This window comes from Stenella coeruleoalba (genome assembly GCF_951394435.1).
Source record: "Stenella coeruleoalba genome assembly, chromosome: 1".
Classification (NCBI taxonomy): domain Eukaryota; kingdom Metazoa; phylum Chordata; class Mammalia; order Artiodactyla; family Delphinidae; genus Stenella; species Stenella coeruleoalba.
The window spans coordinates 188,140,410-188,153,019 of NC_137169.1; the positions used below are offsets into that span (position 1 = coordinate 188,140,410).

Genomic DNA, 12,610 nt, shown 5'->3' on the forward strand with positions numbered 1-12,610 from the left:
ATATTCAGGGTGGGGGGGATCAACTGGGAGACTGGGATTCACATATATACACTAATATGTATAAAGTAGATAACTAATGAGAACCTGCTCTATAGCACACAGAACTCTACTTCACTGTACGGTAGAAACTAACACAACATTGTAAAACAACTATACCCCAATTTTTAAAAGTAAGTCTATATTCGTTCTATTTTTATCTACCACTCCTCTCTCAATTCATTGAAGTCAATCTTATGTTCCCATTTTTCCACTGAATTCATTCTCACCAATATCACCAGTGAATGATCAACGACTAAGTTCACTGATCAATGATAAAATGATTAAAACTCAATTTCCAATTCAAATGGCACCTTTCAGAGATTATTTTATTTGGTGTCTATGGCATCTGACACTCTTAATCACTCCCTTTAACCGTTACATTTTAACATCTTTTTATTGAGATATAATTCACATACCATAATATTTACCCTTTTAAAGTAGACAAATCAGTGGTGTATATTCACAAAGCTATGCAACTACTTGTATCACACTAATCCAGAACATTTTCATCACCTTAAAGAGAAACCCTATAGCTATCAGCAATCATTCCCCACTTCTCCCTCTACTCAGCTCCTGGCAACTACGAATCTACTTTCTGTCTCTATGGATATGCTTATTCTGGACACTTCATATAAATGTAATAACATAATATGTGGCCTTTTGTGTATGACTTCTTTCACTTAGCTTAATATTTTTCAAGGTTCATCCACGTTGCAGCATATATCAGTATTTCATTGCTTTTTATGGCTCAATAATATTCCACTTTTTGAATACACCACATTTTGTATATTCATTCACCAGATGATGAACATTGAGTTCTTTCCACTTTTTGGCTACTGTGACTAATGCTGCTATGAACATATGGGCAAGTTTTTACGGGGACAGGTTTTCAATTTTCTTGGGTATATATCTAGGAGTGGAATTGCCAAATCATATGATAACTTCTATATTTAACTTTTGAGGAACTGACAAACTGTTTTACAATGCACCTGCACCATTTTATACTCCTACCAGCAATGTGTGAGGGCTCCAATTTCTCCACATTTTCATCAACAATTGTCACTGACTTTTTTATTTTAACCAACCTAGTAAGTGTGAAGTGGTGCCTCACTGTGGTTTTGATCAGTGATGTTGAACATCTCTTTATGTGCTTAATGGTCATTTGTATACCTTCTTTGGAGAAATGTCTATTCAAATCCTTTACCAATTTTTTAATTAGGATACTTGTCTTTTCATTGTTGAGTAGTAAGTGTTCTTTATATAACATATTCTGGATACTGGATTCTAAATCATAAACCAGATATATGATTTGCAAACATTTTCTCCCACCCTGTGGGTCACTCCCTTTTATTTTTTTCTAACATAACATTCATTGATTTTTTTTTTCTTTCACAATTAAGCAGGTTTTAATAGAAATCTGGTGACAGCTTAGCTGTAAATTTTCTATTTTCTCCTGGAAACCATACCAAGCAACAAGGAGAACGGGAAAAAAAAGTCTCCATCCTCAGCAAAGGAAACAGAAAAAAAAAAAAAAAGAACCCACAAGTTCCATGTTATGTGTAAGTATGGTTAAAAGCAACTGAGAATAACAAAATCTGCAGAGGAAGTCACAAGTGTGACAAAGAATAATCATTAGATTAGAGGATGCCTAGTGTGGCAGTTATCTAAAATCTCAGACAAATAATCATTTCCAGAAAGAGAGAGCCTCACCCTGTATATAAATTGTACTTAGAATTAAGAGCTCTGTTCCATGGTTAGAAGAGAGAAATTTTTATATTATACAGGCAATGAACTGATGTTATAATCTATTATAATATATCTATTATGATCTATAATCAGCAACTATTTATGGAACAAGATCTTCAAGTTAAAAACAGTCCTAAGTTTGATTTTTTGATATATGCGAAATAACCGACTCAAGAATCCTGAAAATCATACAGCATTCATTCAATCAGTCATTCAATAAAAAATTTTTTAGCACCTTTCATGTGTCAGGTACTACTCTAGGTATTGGGGAAAGATCAATGTATAAAACATACAAAAATTCCCAATGTCACAGAGTTTATAGAATACATGAAATTAAAAAATAAAATATACAGAGAAAGTGGTAAGTGTTACAGAAAAAAATAAAGTATCAATAGAAAAGGGTGATAGGTAGTACCAGATAATTAAGGGTTACAATTTTAAATAATGTGGTAAGGTAGGATCTAACAGAGAAGGGAACATAGGAAAAGCCCTATAAGAAGTAAAGGAAGAAGAAATCCAGATATCTAGAGGAGATCATTTCAGGCAAAATAAATGCAAAAGCCATAAGGTAGCTTAGCCTGTCTGAGTAAACAAGTAAGTAGATGTAGGTAGAGCAGAGTAAACAAAGGAGAGAGCAGTAGAAGTAACAAGAACCAGATGATCTAAGATCTTGAAGCCACTGTAAGGACCTCAGTTTTGTTCTGAGTGAGGTGGGGAGCCATTTGGAGTGTGGATCAGAACAGTGGCGTGATTTGACTTATGTTTTAAAGGATTACTTTGACTACCGTGTAGCTAACTAAAGGACTGGAGGGGGTGGGTATGAAAGCAGGGACCTGGTAAGAAAGCTACCATAATAATCTAGGAGGAGAGATGCTGATGACTCGGATTAGAGTATTAATAGTAGAGTGGGAAGCAGTACTACAGACTTTGGATACAGGTTTCCCCTACTATCTGAAAGCAGAATGTTCCTATGAAAACTTTCATACGTCGAAATGGAGTAAAATGAAGAAGCAATTACCTTAGGACACATCTTGCTAATGGATGCACAGAATAAATTGAGATAAAGCACAGATGCTCACAGACACAATTCAATGCTACGACAGCTTGAGGCTGAGACAGAGACACAATTCAAAGCTACGGCAGCTTGACGCTGAGATAAGACACAATTCAATGCTATGGCAGGTTGATGCTGAGATGCCGAGTATATTTCACTGGGAAGGAGCTTGGTGATGCCACTTGCTGCTCAGGGTGCACACTGCAAACAAACGCCAAATGCCATTTTCGCTTTTCACCTTTTTTCTGTAAAAGCAAAAATCCTCTTTGGATTTTTTAGTTAGTGAAAGCAGGTACTAAGCAGGTCTTTAGTAAAAGCAAAGTGATATAGAAGCAAACATTCAAAAAGCAGGGGATACATGCAATACTTTTAGGGATAAGTTATGGGGACCAGGAGAAAATGAGAGATTGGCTTCAACAAAGCAGTCCAATAATGTGCTAGGTAGGTGGGGGAAATGTCAAAAAGATATGAGAGAAAAACGAAAAGAAAGAAAAGACAATAAAAAGGAAAAAGGAATACCAAAATAAAGGAAAATGAGAAGTGGAAAAAATTTGAATAAGACAAAAGAATATGCTAAATAAAGAAGGGGAACAGAAATTCCCTGGCAGTCCAGTGGTTAGGACTCTGAGCTTTCACTGCCAGGGGCCTGGGTTCAGTCCCTGGTTGCGGAACTAAGAGCCAACAAGCCAAGAGGCGTGGCCAAAACAAAAAGGGGTGGGGGGTGAAAGACAAATTATTAGAGGACAAAGGAAATAATATAGGAAATAAAAAGAGACCCCTACAAGTTAAGAAAATATAAAAATATGAAAACGTAAGAAAAAAATCATATATTAAACTTTTATTCATACTTTAAAACCCTGCTCAAGTGTTTCTTACATTCCCAATCAAAAACAATTATTTCTTCTTTTGGTCTACTTATATAGAACATAATTCTTACATACAATTCTATTATTTTAAGTTTCACACATTTATTTATAAACTTTATTCCTTTATAAATTTATTTATTTGTAAACTCCTGAATGAGAGATCATGTCTTTGTTACAGTCATCCTTGATTTTCTAAAGTTTAGTATAGTAGGTAGTATAGTAGCCACCCAGTAAATATTTGGTGAGCTGAGATGAGTTTGTCTGAACATTACTGTCAAGGATTTAGCATAAAACACTGAAAGAAAAGATGGCTAGATTAAGAGGAGGACAGGTTATTAATTTCTTTTTCTATATAGACCTGTGAATTATTTCATTTATTACAATAAGCATAATTTATTTTTTTAATTTTAATTCATTTTCAGAATTATTTTTCTTAATTTAGTTAATTCAACAAAGAATACTGAGAAAAACATGTTCAAAAAAACCAACTGTTCATAATTAAGCCTCTTTCACTCATTATATAAACATCTTTAGGCTAAGTATTCTATGGGATAAAAAAGCTAGTTGGCTCACTTAAAATGTTTCTGTATTTCCAACCCTTTCATTCTGTAACAGTCACAAAGTATGACTGTAACTTTACTGAAGCGCATTATCTCAAGAGGAAATTACATAGCAACAACAAAATGACAGAGCAGATTTCACATTTTCAATCAGACCAATAAACTCAAAAATTGCTTCATTAGCCATCATACCCTCTTCTTCACCAATTTCCTAATTCACTTAAACACAGTGCCAAATTTAAAATCCCAAAAACACATTTATAAAGTAATCTTGATTTTTTTCTAATTTTATAGCCCTCTCAACCTGCAACTATAAGAACTGGATTTGGTTTTGCATCTCATAGGAATTACAAAATTGTTATTGTTCTTTAGTACCTTTAAAATGTATTCATTAAGAAGAGTTGGACCAATACCTAAAAGTCACTGATAATTAATAAAAAGCAATGGTTAATTTCAAAAGACATTTATAATCCAAAGAATAGAGTGATTAAACACAGGACACTATAGGGACCTCCCTGGTGGCGCAGTGGATAAGACTCTGCACTCCCAATGCAGGGGGCCCGGGTTTGATCCCTGGTCAACTAGATCTTACTTGCATGCTGCAACTAAGAGTTCGCATGCCACAACTAAGGAGCCTGTGTGCCTCAACTAAGGAGCCCGCAAGCCGCAACTAAGGAGCCCACGTGCCGCAATTAAGGAGACCTGGAGGTGCAACTAAGAGCCGGTGCAACCAAATTAAAAAAAACAAAAACAACCATAGGACATTGTAAAATAAAAAAGCCAAAGTGAAAAACGTGGGGAAAGAACCTCAACAAGGTTAAAGCAAACATTTTTCTACTGCTGTGTACTGTCAAGGATATACTATTTCTGGTTATTGCTTTTCATAAGTAAGAAAAATGATTTAGTATTTTAGAGTCATTTTAGGAAAAGTAGTTCTTTCACCTAGGTTCCAATACATAATATATATCTATATTTATATCTAGAAATTGATAAAGAGGGTATCTACAGATATAGATATATAGATATAATGTAATGTATAAACTTCTAAAAGACTAAATGTTTATATTCATGCACCAATAGGAGTTTTACCTATTACCATTCACTATTTATATGAGGACAGCAATCCCCTCCTCTCCCAATTCTGTGTATGTGTTGTGTTGTGTGTGTATGTTCAGACACTTTAACTTACCTTTGTCTCACTCACTCATATGGGTCATTGTTTTACAAAATGTACCTAGAGATAATATTACATGTCACTAATTCATAACTGTGAAAGAGGCAGAATCAGGAGAAGACAGGAAGGACTGCTATCAACATATGAATAGTAAACATTGTTGCATGAATATAAACATTTAGTCTCTTGGAAGTTTATACATCACATTTATTTATTATTTTAATTGCCTCTTCTGCAACTGTCAGAACTGTTCATCTTTCTTGCCTGCTGCTGTGCATCCATAAACTTGGAAAAACATTTTGCTATTAAATATTTTCTCTTTAAAAATACTTTCGCCTAGCACCTTATCCTTATTTATTACTCCCATTCTTTCATGCGTATTTTCATGTCTTTGCTCCTTAGACTGTAAATGCCATGAAAATTAACTCTATTTTTTGAAGCCCTTCAGGCCCTAGGAGTTACTGAATTAATGCTCCAGGAGTTAGTGAGTTAATGTTTTCTGAATTCAATAAAGAGCATGGTTTTGAGTACACTTACCTCTTCTCTTCTCTCTTCTGCAGAAGGAGTTTTAAGTTCTCGTGCTGTATCATCTTTTGGGTCAAAAAGATATATGTAATCTGAAGAGTAACTAACAAGAATCTCTTGACCATCTTCACTGTAACACAGAGATGTCACCCTGCAGGACTTGTTATTAAGATGGGAAGGGATAAAACGGGCAACCATTCCAGTAGTTCCTCGACCTGCATAATTCCCTAAATAAGAAAAAAGGAATTGTTTAAAATTCAGAATATTTTTCAAGAAAAACACTTGAAAAACTCTTAATCTGAATTATGAGATATGTGATTTAACGTAGCAATATAAATCCAAGCGATCATATTCTATTTCTGGAAAAGACTCTTTAATCATCAGTCAACTTTTGTAACAAAATAAAAATGAATATAATATAAAGGTTACATATCTTCCAAAAAGAATTCATGATTTTCTAGAATTCCAGATTACATCAATGTTTTATTGGAAATATGAGTTATTTAATCAATTTTATATTGTGATTACAGTCACACTAAATCATCTCTTAAAAATTCCCCACATTAAGATAATATAATTTTATAATATAAATCGGAAAGCTGATATTTACTAGCATACTAGATAAAACAGTACAGTATCTTTTTAATATGATTTACCTTTTACTTTATGTCATTAAAAGGTTTTTGATTGCCATGAAATTCTCCTCTTATAAGATAACAGAGTGGGAATACCACTCTAATTTTAATTAATTTTGGTGGTCGTCAACATAATGCAATACGATAGGGAGAGGTACGACTGGCACTTTGTGCTCTGCAGACCCAGGAATGCTAAATTCTAAGAATCCCGCAAAGCTGTATTATCCTGCCCTGCCCAAAATTTCAATCATGTCCCATCTGTTGAGAAATGATAACTGAGCCTACAGTTCCATATATTATTACTGTTCCCCCTAAACATGCATGTCCAAATAGACAAGACTCCTCAATCACAGTTCAAGAAAAGAAAAAAGATCCCATCTGGTTTTCCCATTTCAGTAATCTAGGTCCATTTTCACTGGACATAAACTGACATTGAGATCAACATAGTTAATTTCTGGCCCAAGTCAACTTTTATTTTTGATGCCATAAAATATGTGAATATATATATAAATGTGTACATATGTATGTATATTTGGGGTGTGTGTGTGTGTGTGTGTGTGTGTGTGTGTGTGTGTGTGTGTGACAGAGAGACAGAGAGAGAGAGAGAGAGAGAGAGAGAGAGAGAAAGAATGTGCAATCTTGACCTTCCTTGACAGAAAATGCTAATGGAAGTTAGCTTTGAGGTGAATATTTCAGAAGTGGTTTGATCCCAAAGCAGATGAGGAACAAATAGGAGTTTAAGGCAAATTCAAATTCAGTACTGCAGCATCATTTACAGTACTTTAGCTAGGCTACTAAGTAGGCATAAATATGTTATATATTAATACACACTCAAGTCACTGTTCTTTCCTAACCTTTCTCTCCACCACGCTTACTATTATCCCCTTGATTGAAAAGATGGCAAAGAGAAATTAGGAAAGCCAAGTGTTGTGAGCTGAAGAGTGTCCCCTGAAAATTCATGTCCACCAAGAAACAGAACGTGACCTCATTTAGAAATAGGGTCTTTGTAGATGTAATTATCAAGATGAGGTCATACTGGATTATGGTGACCCTTAAATACAATGTAACTAGTTTTCTTATAAGAAGAGGGAAATGCAGGCACAGATACACAGGAGAGAATAGCATGTAAATATGGAAGCAGGGACTGGACTGATACATTTAAAAGCCAAGGGATGCTAAGGATTGTCAGCAACCTCCAGAATCTAGGAGAGAAGCAGGCAATAGATTCTCCATGAGAGCCTCCAGCAGAACACCACCCTGCAACATCTTGATTTTAGACATTTAGCCTCCAGAAATGTGAGAGAATACATTTCTGTTATTTTAAGCCACCCGGTTTAGAGTAATTTGTTATGATAGACCCAGGAAATTAATATATCAAGTGTTACAACTTTTTAAAGTGATAAACTGCAAAAGTATCACACTGATGGGTCATAAAAACTTGGTGATATGCTATTTTTTATAATAATCCATAGTATTTAAATACATTCTATTTACTAAATTTTACGTGAAACTAATGAAATTTTTAAATTGCAATACATCATAAAGATTTATCCTTTGGGGACTTCCCTGGTAGTGCAGTGGTTAAGAATCCGCCTGCCAATGCAGGGGACATGGGTTCGAGCCCTGGTCTGGGAAGATCCCACGTGCCGCAGAGCAACTAAGCCCATGCGCCACAACTACTGAGCCTGCGCTCTAGAGCCCGAAAGCCACAACTACGGAAGCCCGCACACCTAGAGCCTGTGCTCCGCAACAAGAGGAGCCACCGCAATGAGAAGTCCACGCACCACAATGAAGAGTAGACCCCGCTCACCGCAACTAGAGAAAGCCTGCATGTAGCAATGAAGACCCAATGCAGCCAAAACTAAACAAATTTATATTTAAAAAAAGATTTATCCTTTGAACTGATAGGATCTCATATTTTCTCCAATATATGTCTTTTTACCTGTAGCTCTTGTACCCAGCATTCGCCGATCATATATTCGTACTGAGCTATCAGAACAACCAACAGCAAGATAATATGGTATTGGTGGACAAATAGCTACAGATGTGGCAGCACGTCGGCAGTTAATTAAAATATCCTACAAAAGATTAAAAAATACCAGTTACATAAGCTTTACAACAGATAATAGTCTATTTAAAACATTTTCCCTTCAATTAGAACAAGAAAATCTTTTTCAGAAATCCTAATTCAGTCAGTATGACAATGAGGGAGGAAAAAAACCAACATGCCTCCTAAATATTCTCATACTCAGGAATAAAATGATCATCTTTAGAAATATTCAAAAACTCATACATTACCTATGTAATATGTCATTAATGTCATTAGAAATGCCTGCGATCATTGGTCCACTGGACAGTAAACATGGAGGTATAATCAACCTTTGTCTATCATAAGTATAATCATTTTATACGGTACTCATGATATTTTAATTTTAATTATTGCTATTAAAATATAACAAAAATATCATAACCTGATATTAAAATTTTGTATTTTTAACTTATAAAATCTGCCTCCTTACCCGTTCAAAAACAAAGTACATACATACATATAAAATTGAAGCCATGTCAAAGACAGGCTTCACTATAATGTCACTACTTATCTCTATACAAGCATTAGAAAATATAAGAGTTATCACCCCAAAGATATAGCTTTAAGGTACTGTTAATTCTATACTATTTTGTCTACAACTCTAACTCCTCACTCTTCTCAGAATAGCTGAGTTTGTAAGTTACATTTATGCTAAGTTTTATGTATTTAATTATGGGCCTCAGAACATTATTCCTATTACATAGAATTTATTCACCAAATACTGCTCATAATTCTAAATTTTTAGGATTTAAGAATTACCCTAGTTACCAATTTTCTTTATACTCTCTCTATTCCTTTTTACATATAAAGAAATCAAAAGTTTTATTGAGAAAAAATTTAACAATATTTCACTTATTAGCTTTGCTTTATTCTTTAGTTTTACAGAGTTTTTGATTATAAAAACAAAATTAAATCCAACTACATTGTATATGAAACTACTGCTTAAAAGATTTTGACATAACAAATTTTAGGACCTATTATTTACTAAGAAACAGGTAAACCAAATGCCCCTAATAAACAACCTGCTATTTTAACCTTATTTCTGCCTTCAGTTCAACGTTCCTAATTGTGTATGTGTATACATGTATACAATATAAAAACTGACAACGTTTTTTTATTTCTATTTTTTTTCTTCTCTGTTTCAATGTATAAAATAATCTTTTCTCCACCTAAAGTATGTTAACAATAGTAACTGGTTTAATTAGCAAACACTCAACCTGATTACTAGTAACTTTTTTTTTTGTAACTATCAGTAAAAATGTATTTAGCAATACTTGCTTACTTCATTTACTACTCTAAAATGATCTGAGACAAAAGCTACTGTCTCTAAATAACATTTAGGGTTAGTTGTCTGGGGCCTTACACTGACTGATTTCTCAGGTCTTTTTCAAGTTTAAAATACTATTTTAAAAAATACAAAATTGATAGTGAAGCTCTGTCTTTAGAGAAGTGAGCTAAATCTGAATGAACATGTTGATAAAATGGTATCTAACTGTCTAAAACAAAAGATAGCATATAAATAAATCTTGGTTTAAAGGACAGGGTAAAAATAAAAAGAGACACTAAACTTCTACATGCTTTTATCACTGCTATTGGTAAGCCAAAATTGCCTCCATAAATAAATGGAATATACTGATAAATACTTCAAGTTTTTATAATGCTATGGTATATACTGAAAAATTATATAAATTTTTATAAATATATTTGAACTGTACAATTTAAGTATAAGTTCCTTAACTTTACTATTAACATTTTAATTAAGATTTTTTTTGATTATAAAAATATACTTATTGAAAATTTTATAAAATAAAAAATTCTTAATTTATCCATAAGCTCATAACAGAGTTAACTTACTACCCAATTTTAAGGATAATCTTAATTTTTTTCATCATTTGTACAAAAACTTGATTCTTACATCTTTGCAATCTTCTTTTGTGCAGCTAGTTTTGATGCGTGTATCAAACCACCTAACAGTTCCATCTTCACCACAAGAGAGAAAAGTATACGGGTCATTAGGTACAGTCATAATCTGAAGATGAAAACAAAAGTACAGGTAATGTTTGTGAACATTTAAACAGATGACTTTGAAAAACATTATTGCTATATCATAAAATGATTATGGCAAAAGCAACTAAGAACCATTTATTTTAATTATTTATGACTTACCCGTATCATAATGCAAAATAGTGCTATACATATAGAAATATGCAAGAGGTAACTGTTGAATTAATGTGACTCATTACTTTGAAGTTTGACATTAATGTACCTTCAGACAGAAAGCTCTTTACATTATAAACTCCTAACAACTTGACAAGAAAAATCCTACCCTTGGAAGCTTGTTCAAACTTCGAATAGCCAAATTTTTGTTTTCTGGATGTGAATTTACACTTGTATTAGAAATACACTGTAAAATTTTACTCTCTGATAATGTTTATAAAAACTATGTGATGCTGAATTAAGCATTTAAACTGACCTCTCAAAAATTTTTTGAGTGATGGTAATGGTTCTATAACAATGTGAAAGTACTAAATGTCACGAACAGTACAGTTAAAAATGGTTTGAATGGCAAATGTTATATTATGCATATTTTACAAAAATTAAATTTTGTAAAGAAATGAAACATTTTAGATATTCCTGTATCCACTTCTGGTTTAGCAATAATACTGTAAGTTGAGGCCCTCTGTGAACCCACCTGTCCAACAAATTCCTCCCCTTCTCTGTCCTTAGAAGTAGAAACTGCCAAAATTGGGTATTTAGCATTCTCACAAAGGTTTTTATGTACCCATAAACAATGGAAGGTATATTCCTATGTATACATGAAAAGGTGCTCAGATTCATTAGTGATCAACTAAACACAAATTATAATCCTAAGTAAATATCACTACACATCACCAGAATGACCAAAATGAAAGGGACTAGATTAATATCAAATGTCAATGAGGACATGGAGCAACTAGCGCTTTCACACGTCATTGATGGGGCTGTAAAACAGTACCATCACTTTGAAAAACCATGTGTCAGTATCTACTAAAGTTGGTCATATGCCTCTTGCATGACCCAGCAATTCCACTACAAATAAATGTATGCATAAAGGCACCTAAAGATGTGTACCAGAAAGTTCATAGCAGCATGATTCATATTAGTTAAATACTTGAAACAACCCAAATGGCCAGTAAGAGAATAAGAACATAAATTGTGATTTACTCTTAAAATACTAAAGCAATAAAAATAAAGAAATACATTGCTCTCAAATTATGTAAAACCAGTGATTAAAAATAAGATTTCTTGCCAGAAATCAGTGGAGTAACATCTTTAAAGTAGTAAAAGAAAAAAAAAAACTGTCAAACTAGAATTCTATACCCACAGAAATATCTTTCTAAAACAAAAATAAACTAGACTTTTTCAGAAATAAGAAAGCTGAAAGATTATTCAGTAGCATAGAAGCCAGTAAAGGATGCCTCTTACCTAACTATGACCCATTATTTTTGTAAATAAGAGTTTGAATGAAACTCAGCCACATCCAATCATTTACATATTATCCAAGTCTGCTTTCCTGACACAATGGCATATTTGAGTAGTTGTGACAAAGATTATATGGCACACAAAGCCTAAAATATTTACTATTTGGTATTTTACAGGATAATTTTCCAAACCTCTACAATAACAGACAAGCACAATATAAATACATCTTCTAAAATCCTTCTTGTAAAAGGAAAATAATACCTGTCATAATCTGGATCTATGCAAAGGAATTTAAGATTAGAAATAATAAATATGTAAGTAAACATAATATAATTTTTACTTTGTTTTAAAATCTTTTTAAAGATAATTGACTATTAAAGGAAGACTATTAACAATGTATTAAGGAAATTATGAAACATATAAGAATAAAATGTAAGAAAAAAATATCCAAAATTCCAGG

The 12,610-nt window shown here is 33.1% G+C and overlaps 1 protein-coding gene across 6 annotated transcripts in view; it reads right to left on the reverse strand.

Annotated features, from left to right (window-relative positions):
• DCAF6 (DDB1 and CUL4 associated factor 6) overlaps positions 1-12,610 on the reverse strand; it is a 173,037-nt gene that overhangs the window by 85,210 nt on the left and 75,217 nt on the right. For all 6 annotated transcript variants that reach the window (XM_079939962.1, XM_079939961.1, XM_079939960.1 and 3 more), the window contains 3 exons: positions 10,604-10,717; positions 8,542-8,677; positions 5,977-6,191 (listed from right to left, as the gene is read on the reverse strand). In XM_079939962.1, coding sequence (XP_079796088.1) covers positions 5,977-6,191; positions 8,542-8,677; positions 10,604-10,717 — 465 coding nt within the window. The remainder of the gene's footprint in view (positions 1-5,976; positions 6,192-8,541; positions 8,678-10,603; positions 10,718-12,610) is intronic.